This window comes from Oncorhynchus mykiss, chromosome 8, assembly GCF_057628025.1.
Source record: "Oncorhynchus mykiss isolate SJ-2025 chromosome 8, ASM5762802v1, whole genome shotgun sequence".
NCBI classification, from domain to species: Eukaryota; Metazoa; Chordata; class Actinopteri; order Salmoniformes; family Salmonidae; genus Oncorhynchus; species Oncorhynchus mykiss.
In genome coordinates this window covers 3749940-3770831 of record NC_143029.1, presented here as the reverse complement: position 1 = coordinate 3770831, position 20892 = coordinate 3749940, and the positions used below count along the sequence as shown (strand labels likewise).

General features: G+C 44.1%; 1 protein-coding gene across 2 annotated transcripts in view; it reads right to left on the bottom strand.

Moving 5' to 3' along the window:
• mtmr9 (myotubularin related protein 9) overlaps positions 1-20389 on the bottom strand; it is a 46377-nt gene extending 25988 nt beyond the window's left edge. Inside the window, exons 1-4 of one of the 2 annotated variants that reach the window (XM_036984566.2) lie at positions 20267-20389; positions 18670-18876; positions 18015-18123; positions 17203-17328 (exon numbers count right to left, since the gene is read on the bottom strand). In XM_036984566.2, the coding sequence (XP_036840461.1) occupies positions 17203-17328; positions 18015-18123; positions 18670-18851 (417 nt within the window). In that variant the 5' untranslated portion in view covers positions 18852-18876; positions 20267-20389. The remainder of the gene's footprint in view (positions 1-17202; positions 17329-18014; positions 18124-18669; positions 18877-20266) is intronic. The other variant, XM_036984565.2, reaches the window with a different exon arrangement.
• Between the last annotated feature and the right edge of the window lie 503 nt (positions 20390-20892).

Sequence of the window (20892 nt, the reverse complement as noted above, 5' to 3'; positions counted from 1 at the left end):
GTGGGGAGAGATGGATGGAGGGAGAGGAGGGAGGTGGGGAGAGATGGATGAGGGAGAGGAGGGAGGTGGGGAGAGATGGATGAGGGAGAGGAGGGAGGTGGGGAGAGATGGATGGAGGGAGAGGAGGGAGGTGGGGAGGGATGGATGGAGGGAGAGGAGGGAGGTGGGGAGAGATGGATGGAGGGAGAGGAGGGAGGTGGAGAGAGATGGATGGAGGGGGAGGAGGGAGAGGGGGGGATAGAGGGAGGTGGGGAGGGAATGGATGGATGGAGAAGGGAGGAATAGCGGGAGGTGGGGATGCATGAGAGAGAGGGAGGTGGGGAGGGAATGGATGGATGGAGGGGGAGGAGGGAGGTGGGGGAATAGAGGGAGAGGGGGGGAATAGAAGGAGGTGGGGGAATAGAGGGAGGTGGGGTAATAGAGGGAGAGGGGGGAATAGAGGGAGGTGGGGTAATAGAGGGAGGTGGGGTAATAGAGGAAGAGGGGGAGGAGGGAGGTGGGGTAATAGAGGGAGAGGGGGGAATAGAGGGAGGTGGGGTAATAGAGGAAGAGGGGGAGGAGGGAGGTGGGGTAATAGAGGGAGGTGGGGTAATAGAGGGAGGTGGGGTAATAGAGGGAGGTGGGGTAATAGAGGGAGGTGGGGAGGAGGGAGGTGGGGTAATAGAGGGAGGTGGGGTAATAGAGGAAGAGGGGGAGGAGGGAGGTGGAGTAATAGAGGGAGGTGGGGTAGTGAGGAGGGGAGATCATTAAAATACTTAAGGAAAGCTGGTTTTTTATGGGTGGTTTTTATGTCACTTTGTGACATCTGCTGATGTAAAAAGGGTTTTATAAAAACATTTGATTTGACAAAATTAACATAAACCGTTTTCCTTATTTGACAAATAAACCTTGAAACATCCAGATCTAAAAGAAACCATACAACACGCAGCGGTAATTAGAACCAGCCATACAACACGCAGGGGTAATTAGAACCAGCCATACAGCACCCAGAGGTAATTAGAAACAGCCATACAACACCCAGAGGTAATTAGAAACAGCCATACAACACCCAGAGGTAATTAGAACCAGCCATACAACACGCAGAGGTAATTAGAACCAGCCATACAACACGCAGAGGTAATTAGAACCAGCCATACAACACCCAGGGGTAATTAGAACCAACCATACAACACCCAGAGGTAATTAGAACCAACCATACAACACCCAGAGGTAATTAGAACCAACCATACAACACCCAGAGGTAATTAGAACCAACCATACAACACCCAGAGGTAATTAGAACCAACCATACAACACGCAGAGGTAATTAGAACCAGCCATACAACACGCAGAGGTAATTAGAACCAGCCATACAACACCCAGGGGTAATTAGAACCAACCATACAACACCCATAGGTAATTAGAACCAGCCATACAACACGCAGAGGTAATTAGAACCAGCCATACAACACGCAGAGGTAATTAGAACCAGCCATACAACACGCAGAGGTAATTAGAACCAACCATACAACACCCAGAGGTAATTAGAACCAACCATACAACACCCAGAGGTAATTAGAACCAACCATACAACACCCAGAGGTAATTAGAACCAACCATACAACACCCAGAGGTAATTAGAACCAACCATACAACACCCAGAGGTAATTAGAACCAACCATACAACACCCAGAGGTAATTAAAACCAACCATACAACACCCAGAGGTAATTAGAACCAACCATACAACACCCAGAGGTAATTAGAACCAACCATACAACACCCAGAGGTAATTAGAACCAGCCATACAACACCCATAGGTAATTAGAACCAGCCATACAACACGCAGAGGTAATTAGAACCAGCCATACAACACGCAGCGGTAATTAGAACCAGCCATACAACACGCAGGGGTAATTAGAACCAGCCATACAACACGCAGCGGTAATTAGAACCAGCCATACAACATGCAGCGGTAATTAGAACCAGCCATACAACACCCATAGGTAATTAGAACCAGCCATACAACACGCAGAGGTAATTAGAACCAGCCATACAACACGCAGAGGTAATTAGAACCAGCCATACAACACGCAGAGGTAATTAGAACCAGCCATACAACACGCAGCGGTAATTAGAACCAGCCATACAACACGCAGAGGTAATTAGAACCAGCCATACAACACCCATAGGTAATTAGAACCAGCCATACAACACGCAGAGGTAATTAGAACCAGCCATACAACACCCATAGGTAATTAGAACCAGCCATACAACACCCAGAGGTAATTAGAACCAGCCATACAACACCCATAGGTAATTAGAACCAGCCATACAACACGCAGAGGTAATTAGAACCAGCCATACAACACCCAGAGGTAATTAGAACCAGCCATACAACACGCAGAGGTAATTAGAACCAGCCATACAACACGCAGAGGTAATTAGAACCAGCCATACAACACCCATAGGTAATTAGAACCAGCCATACAACACGCAGAGGTAATTAGAACCAGCCATACAACACCCAGAGGTAATTAGAACCAGCCATACAACACGCAGAGGTAATTAGAACCAGCCATACAACACCCAGAGGTAATTAGAACCAGCCATACAACACCCATAGGTAATTAGAACCAGCCATACAACACGCAGAGGTAATTAGAACCAGCCATACAACACCCATAGGTAATTAGAACCAGCCATACAACACGCAGGGGTAATTAGAACCAGCCATACAACACCCAGAGGTAATTAGAACCAGCCATACAACACGCAGGGGTAATTAGAACCAGCCATACAACACGCAGAGGTAATTAGAACCAGCCATACAACACCCATAGGTAATTAGAACCAGCCATACAACACCCATAGGTAATTAGAACCAGCCATACAACACCCATAGGTAATTAGAACCAGCCATACAACACCCAGAGGTAATTAGAACCAGCCATACAACACCCATAGGTAATTAGAACCAGCCATACAACACGCAGAGGTAATTAGAACCAGCCATACAACACGCAGAGGTAATTAGAACCAGCCATACAACACCCATAGGTAATTAGAACCAGCCATACAACACGCAGAGGTAATTAGAACCAGCCATACAACACCCATAGGTAATTAGAACCAGCCATACAACACGCAGAGGTAATTAGAACCAGCCATACAACACCCAGAGGTAATTAGAACCAGCCATACAACACGCAGAGGTAATTAGAACCAGCCATACAACACCCATAGGTAATTAGAACCAGCCATACAACACGCAGGGGTAATTAGAACCAGCCATACAACACGCAGAGGTAATTAGAACCAGCCATACAACACCCATAGGTAATTAGAACCAGCCATACAACACCCATAGGTAATTAGAACCAGCCATACAACACCCATAGGTAATTAGAACCAGCCATACAACACCCAGAGGTAATTAGAACCAGCCATACAACACCCATAGGTAATTAGAACCAGCCATACAACACGCAGAGGTAATTAGAACCAGCCATACAACACGCAGAGGTAATTAGAACCAGCCATACAACACCCATAGGTAATTAGAACCAGCCATACAACACGCAGAGGTAATTAGAACCAGCCATACAACACCCATAGGTAATTAGAACCAGCCATACAACACGCAGAGGTAATTAGAACCAGCCATACAACACCCAGAGGTAATTAGAACCAGCCATACAACACCCATAGGTAATTAGAACCAGCCATACAACACCCATAGGTAATTAGAACCAGCCATACAACACCCATAGGTAATTAGAACCAGCCATACAACACGCAGAGGTAATTAGAACCAGCCATACAACACCCATAGGTAATTAGAACCAGCCATACAACACGCAGAGGTAATTAGAACCAGCCATACAACACCCAGAGGTAATTAGAACCAGCCATACAACACCCAGAGGTAATTAGAACCAGCCATACAGCACCCAGAGGTAATTAGAACCAGCCATACAACTCCCAGAGGTAATTAGAACCAGCCATACAACACCCAGAGGTAATTAGAAACAGCCATACAACACCCAGAGGTAATTAGAACCAGCCATACAACACCCAGAGGTAATTAGAACCAGCCATACAGCACCCAGAGGTAATTAGAACCAGCCATACAACACCCAGCGGTAATTAGAACCAGCCATACAACACCCAGAGGTAATTAGAACCAGATATACAACACCCAGAGGTAATTAGAACCAGCCATACAACACCCAGAGGTAATTAGAACCAGCCATACAACACCCAGAGGTAATTAGAACCAGCCATACAACACCCAGAGGTAATTAGAACCAGCCATACAGCACCCAGAGGTAATTAGAACCAGCCATACAACACCCAGAGGTAATTAGAACCAGCCATACAACACCCAGAGGTAATTAGAACCAGCCATACAACACCCAGAGGTAATTAGAACCAGCCATACAACACCCAGAGGTAATTAGAACCAGCCATACAACACCCAGAGGTAATTAGAACCAGCCATACAACACCTAGAGGTAATTAGAAACAGCCATACAACACCCATAGGTAATTAGAACCAGCCATACAACACCCAGAGGTAATTAGAAACAGCCATACAACACCCAGAGGTAATTAGAAACAGCCATACAACACCCATAGGTAATTAGAACCAGCCATACAACACCCAGAGGTAATTAGAACCAGCCATACAGCGGTAATTAGAACCAGCCATACAACACCCAGAGGTAATTAGAACCAGCCATACAGCGGTAATTAGAACCAGCCATAAAACACGCAGGGGTAATTAGAACCAGCCATAAAACACGCAGCGGTAATTAGAAACAGCCATACAGCGGTAATTAGAACCAGCCATAAAACACGCAGGGGTAATTAGAAACAACCATACAACACCCAGAGGTAATTAGAAACAACCATACAACACCCAGAGGTAATTAGAAACAGCCATACAGAGGTAATTAGAAACAGCCATACAACACCCAGAGGTAATTAGAACCAGCCATACAACACCCAGAGGTAATTAGAACCAGCCATACAACACCCAGAGGTAAGTAGAACCAGCCATACAACACCCAGAGGTAATTAGAACCAGCCATACAACACCCAGAGGTAATTAGAAACAACCATACAACACGCAGCGGTATTTAGAAACAGCCATACAACACCCAGAGGTAATTAGAACCAGCCATACAACACCCAGAGGTAATTAGAACCAGCCATACAACACCCAGAGGTAATTAGAAACAGCCATACAACACCCAGAGGTAATTAGAACCAGCCATACAACACCCAGAGGTAATTAGAACCAGCCATACAACACCCAGAGGTAATTAGAACCAGCCATACAACACCCAGAGGTAATTAGAACCAGCCATAAAACACCCCGAGGTAATTAGAACCAGCCATACAACACGCAGAGGTAATTAGAACCAGCCATACAGCGGTAATTAGAAACAGCCATACAACTCCCAGAGGTAATTAGAAACAGCCATACAACACACAGAGGTAATTAGAAACAGCCATACAGCGGTAATTAGAACCAGCCATACAACACCCAGAGGTAATTAGAACCAGCCATACAACACCCAGAGGTAATTAGAAACAGCCATACAACACGCAGAGGTAATTAGAAACAGCCATACAGCGGTAATTAGAAACAGCCACACAGCGGTAATTAGAAACAGCCATACAACACCCAGAGGTAATTAGAAACAGCCACACAGCGGTAATTAGAAACAGCCATACAACACCCAGAGGTAATTAGAAACAGCCACACAGCGGTAATTAGAAACAGCCATACAACACCCAGAGGTAATTAGAAACAGCCATACAGCGGTAATTAGAAACAGCCATACAACACGCAGCGGTAATTAGAACCAGCCATACAGAGGTAATTAGAAACAGATATACAACACGCAGGGGTAATTAGAAACAGCCATACAGCGGTAATTAGAAACAGCCATACAAAACCCAGAGGTAATTAGAAACAGCCATACTACACCCAGAGGTAATTAGAAACAGCCATACAAAACCCAGAGGTAATTAGAAACAGCCATACAGAGGTAATTAGAAACAGCCATACAACACCCATAGGTAATTAGAACCAGCCATACAACACGCAGAGGTAATTAGAACCAGCCATACAACACCCAGAGGTAATTAGAACCAGCCATACAGCGGTAATTAGAACCAGCCATAAAACACGCAGGGGTAATTAGAACCAGCCATAAAACACGCAGCGGTAGTTAGAAACAGCCATACAGCGGTAATTAGAACCAGCCATAAAACACGCAGGGGTAATTAGAAACAACCATACAACACCCAGAGGTAATTAGAAACAACCATACAACACCCAGAGGTAATTAGAAACAGCCATACAGAGGTAATTAGAAACAGCCATACAACACCCAGAGGTAATTAGAACCAGCCATACAACACCCAGAGGTAATTAGAACCAGCCATACAACACCCAGAGGTAAGTAGAACCAGCCATACAACACCCAGAGGTAATTAGAACCAGCCATACAACACCCAGAGGTAATTAGAAACAACCATACAACACGCAGCGGTATTTAGAAACAGCCATACAACACCCAGAGGTAATTAGAACCAGCCATACAACACCCAGAGGTAATTAGAACCAGCCATACAACACCCAGAGGTAATTAGAAACAGCCATACAACACCCAGAGGTAATTAGAACCAGCCATACAACACCCAGAGGTAATTAGAACCAGCCATACAACACCCAGAGGTAATTAGAACCAGCCATACAACACCCAGAGGTAATTAGAACCAGCCATAAAACACCCCGAGGTAATTAGAACCAGCCATACAACACGCAGAGGTAATTAGAACCAGCCATACAGCGGTAATTAGAAACAGCCATACAACTCCCAGAGGTAATTAGAAACAGCCATACAACACACAGAGGTAATTAGAAACAGCCATACAGCGGTAATTAGAACCAGCCATACAACACCCAGAGGTAATTAGAACCAGCCATACAACTCCCAGAGGTAATTAGAACCAGCCATACAACACCCAGAGGTAATTAGAAACAGCCATACAACACCCAGAGGTAATTAGAAACAGCCATACAACACCCATAGGTAATTAGAACCAGCCATACAACACCCAGAGGTAATTAGAACCAGCCATACAACACCCAGAGGTAATTAGAACCAGCCATACAACACCCAGAGGTAATTAGAACCAGCCATACAACACCCAGAGGTAATTAGAACCAGCCATACAACACCCAGAGGTAATTAGAACCAGCCATACAACACCCAGAGGTAATTAGAACCAGCCATACAACACCCAGAGGTAATTAGAAACAGCCATACAACACCCATAGGTAATTAGAACCAGCCATACAACACCCAGAGGTAATTAGAAACAGCCATACAACACCCAGAGGTAATTAGAAACAGCCATACAACACCCAGAGGTAATTAGAAACAGCCATACAACACCCATAGGTAATTAGAACCAGCCATACAACACCCAGAGGTAATTAGAACCAGCCATACAGCGGTAATTAGAACCAGCCATACAACACCCAGAGGTAATTAGAACCAGCCATACAGCGGTAATTAGAACCAGCCATAAAACACGCAGGGGTAATTAGAACCAGCCATAAAACACGCAGCGGTAATTAGAAACAGCCATACAGCGGTAATTAGAACCAGCCATAAAACACGCAGGGGTAATTAGAAACAACCATACAACACCCAGAGGTAATTAGAAACAACCATACAACACCCAGAGGTAATTAGAAACAGCCATACAGAGGTAATTAGAAACAGCCATACAACACCCAGAGGTAATTAGAACCAGCCATACAACACCCAGAGGTAATTAGAACCAGCCATACAACACCCAGAGGTAAGTAGAACCAGCCATACAACACCCAGAGGTAATTAGAACCAGCCATACAACACCCAGAGGTAATTAGAAACAACCATACAACACGCAGCGGTATTTAGAAACAGCCATACAACACCCAGAGGTAATTAGAACCAGCCATACAACACCCAGAGGTAATTAGAACCAGCCATACAACACCCAGAGGTAATTAGAAACAGCCATACAACACCCAGAGGTAATTAGAACCAGCCATACAACACCCAGAGGTAATTAGAACCAGCCATACAACACCCAGAGGTAATTAGAACCAGCCATACAACACCCAGAGGTAATTAGAACCAGCCATAAAACACCCCGAGGTAATTAGAACCAGCCATACAACACGCAGAGGTAATTAGAACCAGCCATACAGCGGTAATTAGAAACAGCCATACAACTCCCAGAGGTAATTAGAAACAGCCATACAGCGGTAATTAGAACCAGCCATACAACACCCAGAGGTAATTAGAACCAGCCATACAACACCCAGAGGTAATTAGAAACAGCCATACAACACGCAGAGGTAATTAGAAACAGCCATACAGCGGTAATTAGAAACAGCCACACAGCGGTAATTAGAAACAGCCATACAACACCCAGAGGTAATTAGAAACAGCCACACAGCGGTAATTAGAACCAGCCATACAACACCCAGAGGTAATTAGAACCAGCCATAAAACACACCGAGGTAATTAGAACCAGCCATACAACACGCAGAGGTAATTAGAACCAGCCATACAGCGGTAATTAGAAACAGCCATACAACTCCCAGAGGTAATTAGAAACAGCCATACAACACACAGAGGTAATTAGAAACAGCCATACAGCGGTAATTAGAACCAGCCATACAACACCCAGAGGTAATTAGAACCAGCCATACAACACCCAGAGGTAATTAGAAACAGCCATACAACACGCAGAGGTAATTAGAAACAGCCATACAGCGGTAATTAGAAACAGCCACACAGCGGTAATTAGAAACAGCCATACAACACCCAGAGGTAATTAGAAACAGCCACACAGCGGTAATTAGAAACAGCCATACAACACCCAGAGGTAATTAGAAACAGCCACACAGCGGTAATTAGAAACAGCCATACAACACCCAGAGGTAATTAGAAACAGCCATACAGCGGTAATTAGAAACAGCCATACAACACGCAGCGGTAATTAGAACCAGCCATACAGAGGTAATTAGAAACAGATATACAACACGCAGGGGTAATTAGAAACAGCCATACAGCGGTAATTAGAAACAGCCATACAAAACCCAGAGGTAATTAGAAACAGCCATACTACACCCAGAGGTAATTAGAAACAGCCATACAAAACCCAGAGGTAATTAGAAACAGCCATACAGAGGTAATTAGAAACAGCCATACAACACCCATAGGTAATTAGAACCAGCCATACAACACGCAGAGGTAATTAGAACCAGCCATACAACACGCAGCGGTAATTAGAACCAGCCATACAACACGCAGGGGTAATTAGAACCAGCCATACAACACGCAGCGGTAATTAGAACCAGCCATACAACACGCAGCGGTAATTAGAAACAGCCATACAACATACAGCGGTAATTAGAACCAGCCATACAACACCCATAGGTAATTAGAACCAGCCATACAACACGCAGAGGTAATTAGAACCAGCCATACAACACGCAGAGGTAATTAGAACCAGCCATACAACACGCAGCGGTAATTAGAACCAGCCATACAACACGCAGAGGTAATTAGAACCAGCCATACAACACCCATAGGTAATTAGAACCAGCCATACAACACGCAGAGGTAATTAGAACCAGCCATACAACACCCATAGGTAATTAGAACCAGCCATACAACACCCAGAGGTAATTAGAACCAGCCATACAACACCCAGAGGTAATTAGAACCAGCCATACAACAAGCAGGGGTAATTAGAACCAGCCATACAACACGCAGAGGTAATTAGAACCAGCCATACAACACCCATAGGTAATTAGAACCAGCCATACAACACCCATAGGTAATTAGAACCAGCCATACAACACCCATAGGTAATTAGAACCAGCCATACAACACCCAGAGGTAATTAGAACCAGCCATACAACACCCATAGGTAATTAGAACCAGCCATACAACACGCAGAGGTAATTAGAACCAGCCATACAACACGCAGAGGTAATTAGAACCAGCCATACAACACCCATAGGTAATTAGAACCAGCCATACAACACGCAGAGGTAATTAGAACCAGCCATACAACACCCATAGGTAATTAGAACCAGCCATACAACACGCAGAGGTAATTAGAACCAGCCATACAACACCCAGAGGTAATTAGAACCAGCCATACAACACCCATAGGTAATTAGAACCAGCCATATAACACCCATAGGTAATTAGAACCAGCCATACAACACCCATAGGTAATTAGAACCAGCCATACAACACGCAGAGATAATTAGAACCAGCCATACAACTCCCAGAGGTAATTAGAACCAGCCATACAACACCCAGAGGTAATTAGAACCAGCCATACAACACCCAGAGGTAATTAGAACCAGCCATACAACACCCAGAGGTAATTAGAACCAGCCATACAGCACCCAGAGGTAATTAGAACCAGCCATACAACACCCAGCGGTAATTAGAACCAGCCATACAACACCCAGAGGTAATTAGAACCAGATATACAACACCCAGAGGTAATTAGAACCAGCCATACAACACCCAGAGGTAATTAGAACCAGCCATACAACACCCAGAGGTAATTAGAACCAGATATACAACACCCAGAGGTAATTAGAAACAGCCATACAACACCCAGAGGTAATTAGAAACAGCCATACAACACCCAGAGGTAATTAGAACCAGCCATACAACACCCAGAGGTAATTAGAACCAGCCATACAACACCCAGAGGTAATTAGAACCAGCCATACAGCACCCAGAGGTAATTAGAACCAGCCATACAACACCCAGAGGTAATTAGAACCAGCCATACAACACCCAGAGGTAATTAGAACCAGCCATACAACACCCAGAGGTAATTAGAACCAGCCATACAACACCCAGAGGTAATTAAAACCAGCCATACAACACCCAGAGGCAATTAGAACCAGCCATACAACACCCAGAGGTAATTAGAAACAGCCATACAACACCCATAGGTAATTAGAACCAGCCATACAACACCCAGAGGTAATTAGAAACAGCCATACAACACCCAGAGGTAATTAGAAACAGCCATACAACACCCAGAGGTAATTAGAAACAGCCATACAACACCCATAGGTAATTAGAACCAGCCATACAACACCCAGAGGTAATTAGAACCAGCCATACAGCGGTAATTAGAACCAGCCATACAACACCCAGAGGTAATTAGAACCAGCCATACAGCGGTAATTAGAACCAGCCATAAAACACGCAGGGGTAATTAGAACCAGCCATAAAACACGCAGCGGTAATTAGAAACAGCCATACAGCGGTAATTAGAACCAGCCATAAAACACGCAGGGGTAATTAGAAACAACCATACAACACCCAGAGGTAATTAGAAACAACCATACAACACCCAGAGGTAATTAGAAACAGCCATACAGAGGTAATTAGAAACAGCCATACAACACCCAGAGGTAATTAGAACCAGCCATACAACACCCAGAGGTAATTAGAACAAGCCATACAACACCCAGAGGTAAGTAGAACCAGCCATACAACACCCAGAGGTAATTAGAACCAGCCATACAACACCCAGAGGTAATTAGAAACAACCATACAACACGCAGCGGTATTTAGAAACAGCCATACAACACCCAGAGGTAATTAGAACCAGCCATACAACACCCAGAGGTAATTAGAACCAGCCATACAACACCCAGAGGTAATTAGAAACAGCCATACAACACCCAGAGGTAATTAGAAACAGCCATACAACACCCAGAGGTAATTAGAACCAGCCATACAACACCCAGAGGTAATTAGAACCAGCCATACAACACCCAGAGGTAATTAGAACCAGCCATAAAACACCCCGAGGTAATTAGAACCAGCCATAAAACACCCCGAGGTAATTAGAACCAGCCATACAACACGCAGAGGTAATTAGAACCAGCCATACAGCGGTAATTAGAAACAGCCATACAACTCCCAGAGGTAATTAGAAACAGCCATACAACACACAGAGGTAATTAGAAACAGCCATACAGCGGTAATTAGAACCAGCCATACAACACCCAGAGGTAATTAGAACCAGCCATACAACACCCAGAGGTAATTAGAAACAGCCATACAACACGCAGAGGTAATTAGAAACAGCCATACAGCGGTAATTAGAAACAGCCACACAGCGGTAATTAGAAACAGCCATACAACACCCAGAGGTAATTAGAAACAGCCACACAGCGGTAATTAGAACCAGCCATACAACACCCAGAGGTAATTAGAACCAGCCATAAAACACCCCGAGGTAATTAGAACCAGCCATACAACACGCAGAGGTAATTAGAAACAGCCATACAACACACAGAGGTAATTAGAAACAGCCATACAGCGGTAATTAGAACCAGCCATACAACACCCAGAGGTAATTAGAACCAGCCATACAACACCCAGAGGTAATTAGAAACAGCCATACAACACACAGAGGTAATTAGAAACAGCCATACAGCGGTAATTAGAAACAGCCACACAGCGGTAATTAGAAACAGCCATACAACACCCAGAGGTAATTAGAAACAGCCACACAGCGGTAATTAGAAACAGCCATACAACACCCAGAGGTAATTAGAAACAGCCACACAGCGGTAATTAGAAACAGCCATACAACACCCAGAGGTAATTAGAAACAGCCATACAGCGGTAATTAGAAACAGCCATACAACACGCAGCGGTAATTAGAACCAGCCATACAGAGGTAATTAGAAACAGATATACAACACGCAGGGGTAATTAGAAACAGCCATACAGCGGTAATTAGAAACAGCCATACAAAACCCAGAGGTAATTAGAAACAGCCATACAACACCCAGAGGTAATTAGAAACAGCCATACAAAACCCAGAGGTAATTAGAAACAGCCATACAGAGGTAATTAGAACCAGATATACAACACCCAGAGGTAATTAGAAACAGCCATACAACACCCAGAGGTAATTAGAAACAGCCATACAACACCCAGAGGTAATTAGAAACAGCCATACAACACCCAGAGGTAATTAGAAACAGCCATACAACACCCAGAGGTAATTAGAAACAGCCATACAACACCCAGAGGTAATTAGAAACAGCCATACAACACCCAGAGGTAATTAGAAACAGCCATACAGCGGTAATTAGAAACAGCCATACAGAGGTAATTAGAACCAGATATACAACACCCAGAGGTAATTAGAAACAGCCATACAGCGGTAATTAGAAACAGCCATACACAACCCAGAGGTAATTAGAAACAGCCATACAACACCCAGAGGTAATTAGAAACAGCCATACAAAACCCAGAGGTAATTAGAAACAGCCATACAAAACCCAGAGGTAATTAGAAACAGCCATACAACACCCAGAGGTAATTAGAAACAGCCATACAAAACCCAGAGGTAATTAGAAACAGCCATACAACACGCAGCGGTAATTAGAAACAGCCATACAGCGGTAATTAGAACCAGCCATACAACACGCAGGGGTAATTAGAAACAGCCATACAGCGGTAATTAGAACCAGCCATACAACACGCAGAGGTAATTAGAAACAGCCATACAGCGGTAATTAGAAACAGCCATACAAAACCCAGAGGTAATTAGAAACAGACATACAAAACCCAGGGGTAATTAGAAACAGCCATACAGGGGTAATTAGAACCAGCCATACAACACCCAGAGGTAATTAGAACCAGCCATACAAAACCCAGAGGTAATTAGAAACAGCCATTCAACACCCAGAGGTAATTAGAAACAGCCTTACAAAACCCAGAGGTAATTAGAAACAGCCATACAACACCCAGAGGTAATTAGAACCAGCCATACAAAACCCAGAGGTAATTAGAAACAGCCATACAACACCCAGAGGTAATTAGAAACAGCCATACAAAACCCAGAGGTAATTAGAAACAGCCATACAAAACCCAGAGGTAATTAGAAACAGCCATACAAAACCCAGAGGTAATTAGAAACAGCCATACAACACGCAGGGGTAATTAGAAACAGCCATACAGCGGTAATTAGAACCAGCCATACAAAACCCAGAGGTAATTAGAAACAGCCATACAACACCCAGAGGTAATTAGAAACAGCCATACAAAACCCAGAGGTAATTAGAAACAGCCATACAAAACCCAGAGGTAATTAGAAACAGCCATACAACACCCAGAGGTAATTAGAAACAGCCATACAAAACCCAGAGGTAATTAGAAACAGCCATACAGAGGTAATTAGAACCAGATATACAACACCCAGAGGTAATTAGAAACAGCCATACAGCGGTAATTAGAAACAGCCATACAGGGGTAATTAGAACCAGATATACAACACCCAGAGGTAATTAGAAACAGCCATACAGCGGTAATTAGAAACAGCCATACAAAACCCAGAGGTAATTAGAAACAGCCATACAACACCCAGAGGTAATTAGAAACAGCCATACAAAACCCAGAGGTAATTAGAAACAGCCATACAAAACCCAGAGGTAATTAGAAACAGCCATACAAAACCCAGAGGTAATTAGAAACAGCCATACAACACCCAGAGGTAATTAGAAACAGCCATACAAAACCCAGAGGTAATTAGAAACAGCCATACAACACGCAGCGGTAATTAGAAACAGCCATACAGCGGTAATTAGAACCAGCCATACAACACGCAGGGGTAATTAGAAACAGCCATACAGCGGTAATTAGAACCAGCCATACAACACGCAGAGGTAATTAGAAACAGCCATACAGCGGTAATTAGAAACAGCCATACAAAACCCAGAGGTAATTAGAAACAGCCATACAAAACCCAGGGGTAATTAGAAACAGCCATACAGGGGTAATTAGAACCAGCCATACAACACGCAGGGGTAATTAGAAACAGCCATACAGCGGTAATTAGAAACAGCCATACAGGGGTAATTAGAACCAGCCATACAACACCCAGAGGTAATTAGAACCAGCCATACAAAACCCAGAGGTAATTAGAAACAGCCATACAACACCCAGAGGTAATTAGAAACAGCCATACAAAACCCAGAGGTAATTAGAAACAGCCATACAACACCCAGAGGTAATTAGAACCAGCCATACAAAACCCAGAGGTAATTAGAAACAGCCATACAACACCCAGAGGTAATTAGAAACAGCCATACAAAACCCAGAGGTAATTAGAAACAGCCATACAAAACCCAGAGGTAATTAGAAACAGCCATACAAAACCCAGAGGTAATTAGAAACAGCCATACAAAACCCAGAGGTAATTAGAAACAGCCATACAACACGCAGGGGTAATTAGAAACAGCCATACAGCGGTAATTAGAACCAGCCATACAAAACCCAGAGGTAATTAGAAACAGCCATACAACACCCAGAGGTAATTAGAAACAGCCATACAAAACCCAGAGGTAATTAGAAACAGCCATACAACACCCAGAGGTAATTAGAAACAGCCATACAAAACCCAGAGGTAATTAGAAACAGCCATACAAAACCCAGAGGTAATTAGAAACAGCCATACAACACCCAGAGGTAATTAGAAACAGCCATACAAAACCCAGAGGTAATTAGAAACAGCCATACAAAACCCAGAGGTAATTAGAAACAGCCATACAAAACCCAGAGGTAATTAGAAACAGCCATACAAAACCCAGAGGTAATTAGAAACAGCCATACAACACCCAGAGGTATTTAGAAACAGCCATACAAAACCCAGAGGTAATTAGAACCAGCCATACAAAACCCAGAGGTAATTAGAAACAGCCATACAACACCCAGAGGTAATTAGAAACAGCCATACAACACCCAGAGGTAATTAGAAACAGCCATACAACACCCAGAGGTAATTAGAACCAGCCATACAACACGCAGGGGTAATTAGAACCAGCCATAAAACACGCAGGGGTAATTAGAAACAGCCATAAAACACCCAGAGGTAATTAGAACCAGCCATAAAACACGCAGGGGTAATTAGAAACAGCCATACAACACGCAGGGGTAATTAGAAACAGCCATACAGAGGTAATTAGAAACAGCCATACAACACGCAGGGGTAATTAGAACCAGCCATACAGAGGTAATTAGAACCAGCCATACAGCGGTAATTAGAACCAGCCATAAAACACGCAGGGGTAATTAGAACCAGCCATACAGGGGTAATCAGAACCAGCCATACAGGGGTAATTAGAACCAGCCATACAACACGCAGGGGTAATTAGAACCAGCCATACAGCGGTAATTAGAACCAGCCATAAAACACGCAGGGGTAATTAGAACCAGCCATACAGGGGTAATTAGAACCAGCCATACAACACGCAGGGGTAATTAGAACCAGCCATACAGCGGTAATTAGAACCAGCCATACAACACGCAGGGGTAATTAGAACCAGCCATACAACACGCAGGGGTAATTAGAACCAGCCATACAGAGGTAATTAGAACCAGCCATAAAACACGCAGGGGTAATTAGAAACAGCCATACAGGGGTAATTAGAACCAGCCATACAACACGCAGGGGTAATTAGAACCAGCCATACAGGGGTAATTAGAACCAGCCATACAACACGCAGCGGTAATTAACTCAATATACACGGAGTGTACAAAACATTAGGTACACCTGCTTTTTCCATGACAGACTGACCAGGTGAAAGCTGTGATCCCTTATTGATGTCACTTGTTAAATCCACTTCTATCAGAGTAGAAGAAGGGGAGACAGTTTCAATAATTATTTTTAAGCCTTGAGACATGGATTGTGTCTGTGCCATTCAGAGGGTGACTGGACAAGACATAATATTTAAGTGCCTTTGAATGGGGTATGGCGGTAATAACCAGGTGTACCGGTTTGTGTCAAAAACTAACACTGCTGGGTTTTTCGCACAACAGTTTCCTGTGTGTATCAAGAATGGTCCACCACCCAAAGGACATCCAGCCAACTTGACATCCGTGTGAATCTACGTGGGCCAGCATCCCTGTGGAACGCTTTCGACACCTTGTAGAGTCCACGACCTGATGAACTGAGGCTGTTCCGAGGGCAAAAAGAGTGGGATTGATACTCAATATTAGGAAGGTGTTCTTAATGTTTTGTAGACTCATCGTATTATCTCAGCAGGTTCCAGGGTGAGCAGAGCAGCCCTACATACCATGGACTCCAGGTCTTTGAAAGCATCCTCTGGAAGGAAAGACTTCCATCCGTCCTCGATGACCTGAAACATGGGCCGGTAGAAGAGCGGGTACATCAAAGAGACAGAGTCCAGAGTGGACAGAACCTAGAGGAAGAGAGCAGGTATTACGTTGATTGTGCACTCTGTAGTGAACGAGTGCACACTTCATAGAGAATGTGACCACAGCCTGAGAACCATAGCCAGTAACCTCCTCCCCAGGTTATTGTGCACAGCACATACAAGCCTGGGATAGCAACCACTCAGAGTTGACCTTAGTGGGAGTGACCATAGAATTCTGAAGGGACCTACTGACTAAAGTATTTGTCATCATTGAATTTTAGCGAATCACATGACTGATGTGTGAATCTGTGCTTTGCTAGTGTAAAGGGGAGAGTTATAGGGAAGGTGTTGTCGGGGAGGATTGGTGGGTAGATTAAGACTATTTATTTGGAGGCCGGGGGGGGGGGGGGGGGGGGGGTTTCTTCCGACTGTCCGTGTCGGCTAACGAATGCCAAGTTTGACTCGTTGGTCCATCAGACCAGGCATTTAGGCAGAAGTGTCTATGAATGAGATTAGAACCACAGAGAAACTCCTCTAGAGGTGTATCTCCAGGTTGGGATTGATACCATAGTTTATCTCCACAGTGGGATTGATACCATAGTTTATCTCCAGGTTGGGATTGATACCATAGTTTATCTCCACAGTGGGATTGATACCATAGTTTATCTCCACGGAGGGATTGATACATTGATGTTCCAATATAAAACATGGAGACTATGCTCCCTCCTCACCTCGATAGAGCTGGCGATGTTGAGGCACTCCTCCATGCCAGGGATATCCAGCTGAATCACCCTGAGGTCTTTACACTTGACTATGATGGTGCCCAGCGACCCCACAAACCTGCAGACAGGGGGAGGAGAAGGTTAACACTGACCCTAAGCTTGATCATAACCCCTCACCCCTGATCCTAACCCCTGATCCTAACCCCTCACCCTGACCCCTCCTTACCCTCACCCCTGATCCTAGACCCTCAACCTCACCCCTGATCCTAAGCCCTCACCCCTCCTTACCCTCACCCTGATCCTAACCCCTCAGCCTGATCCTAACCCCTAATCCCTCACCCTAACCCCTAACCCCATCCTCACCCTGACACTCAGGTCTTTATACATACTAGCAAGTCCCTAACCCCAAATATCCCCCTACAACCCCATTGTGTTGTCCTGTACACACACCCACCTCTTCTCTATGGGGTCGATGTTAGCATGCAGCAGCCTGAAGCTGAGCTACCGACCACCCACCTCTTCTCTATGGGGTCGATGTTAGCATGCAGTAGCCTGAAGCTGAGCCTGGAACAGAGCTACAGACCACCCACCTCTTCTCTATGGGGTCGATGTTAGCATGCAGTAGCCTGAAGCTGAGCCTGGAACAGAGCTACAGACCACCCACCTCTTCTCTATGGCGTCGATGTTAGCATGCAGCAGCCAGAGTTCCTCTGTGTTGTCCTGTCTGGAGCTCAGTATGAGGTGATGTCCTGTCAGACAGAGAGTTCCCTCCACTGTGGGAAGGAAGGGTCTCCTCAACACCACCCCATCCACTCTGGGGGTCTTAATCAGCTCAGCAAACTCCATTTCCTAAAACAGAGACACAGACAGCCTACCATAAAGCGATAGTGTGAGTTAGCTAGCCTTTTTGTATTTGTTCATTAACCAGAGATAGTTGCACTTCCCCGGAGTAGAGCAGTCTGTATTTTTATTTATTTTCTCAACCAAGAGGTGCAGTTTCCTTTTCACAACAAGAAATTATAATTGAATGTTTGATAGACATCAGATGCTTGCAATACTAGCCTTGGCCACCTAGCTAGTTAACATGCTCCTGGTAATCAAATTGTGCTTTCAAGACAACTGGGAACTCGAAGAAAATATATATATAAACGGTCAAATTATGAAATCAGTGGTCTTCATGTCGGGAAGTCTGAGCTCAAGAAATACCGCGTTCAAAACAACTGCGAATTCTCCGACTGCAGTTTGTTCCAGACAACTGGGAACTCAGCTCCGACTGAGAAAAATATTTACGTGTCTGTCAAATCATCACCGATGTCATGAATTTACCTTTTTTATTTTATCCCCCGAGTTCAAAACAAATCATGATGGCAGTGACCTTCAGGTCGGAGTTTTATAAAGAGACCCGAGTTGGATGAGTATTCAAGTCGATTTTTCAACAGTCGGAGCTCGTCCCCCCCGAGTTCCCATGTAGATTGAACGTTCGGGAATCGTCGATTTCCGAGTTCGCAGTTGTATTGAACGCGGCATTAGTTGTATTGAAAGCACCATAAGATAAGATAACTAACCGACTCGGAGGTAGGAGTGACAGCCCTCATGCCGCGTTCCAAACAAATGCGAACTCGGAAAAATACGAGGTGATCTTCGGGTCGGAGTTCAAGAAAGAGACCCGAGTTGGTTGACTGTTCAAATCGATTTGTCCCAGTTGGAGATATTGTTTTAATTACATTTTTAATCCTCTTTTTATTTTGGAACTTCTATGGAGTGTAATGTTTACTGTATATTTTTGTTTATTTCACTTCTGTATATTTAACATATGCCAATAAAGCCAATAATTGAATTGATTTCCCGAGTACCCAGTTGTTTAGAAAGCCACATCTCTTAGCTAGCTCCACTAACATTAGCTACCGGCTAGGCATCTAGCTAGCTAACTAACGACGTACGCAAGCTAGTAGGCTGATATTAGATAATTTTAAGTTCATACAAAACATGTATCTTTGGTTCCTGACAGACGGCTTTATACAGGTAACGGAATAAAGTAGCGAGCGGTGGAGACCATAGTTGAGTTTTATCAACAAATGACAGATTTAGCTAGAGAGCTAACTTCCTATCTAAGGTTGACTAGCTAACTGCGTAGACACTGCAGCCTGGAAGTGTAGCAAAGCTGATAGTGATATCTTTGTCCGATACATTGGTTAATCAACACGTCCAACAACAACAATTTAGATTTTAAATGTAACTGGTGTAAACACTAAGCATCCTACCTGGCACCTCTGCTGATGTTTGACCAAAAATGTTACTGGTTGAGTGAGAATGAAGTGGGAACACAAAAACATGCCGACTGGAACAAGAGGACATCGGACATTAGGGTTCCGATGCCAATCAATGGAAAACTATTTCTAATTCACAACGACACTATAGATGCTACATATACAGTACCAGTCAACAGTTCGGACACACCTACTCATTCAAGGGTTTTTTGTTATTTTTGTACTATTTTCTACATTGTAGAATAATTGTGAAGACATCAACACGATCAAATAACACATATGGAATCATGTAGTAACCAAAAAAAAGTGTATCAAAATATATTTGAGATTCTTCAAAAGCAGCCACCCTTTGCCTTGATGACAGCTTTGCACATTCTTGGCATTCTCTCAACCAGCTTCGCGAGGAATGCTTTTTCTATAGTCTGAAAGGAGTTCCCACATATGCTGAGCACTTTTTTGGCTGCTTTTCCTTCACTCTGTGGTCCAACTCATCCCAAACCATCTCAATTAGGTTGAGGTCGGGTGATTGTGGTGGCCAGGTCATCTGACGCAGCACTCCATCACTCTCCTTCTTGGTCAAATAGCCCCAACACAGCCTGGAGGCGTTTGGGGTCATTGTC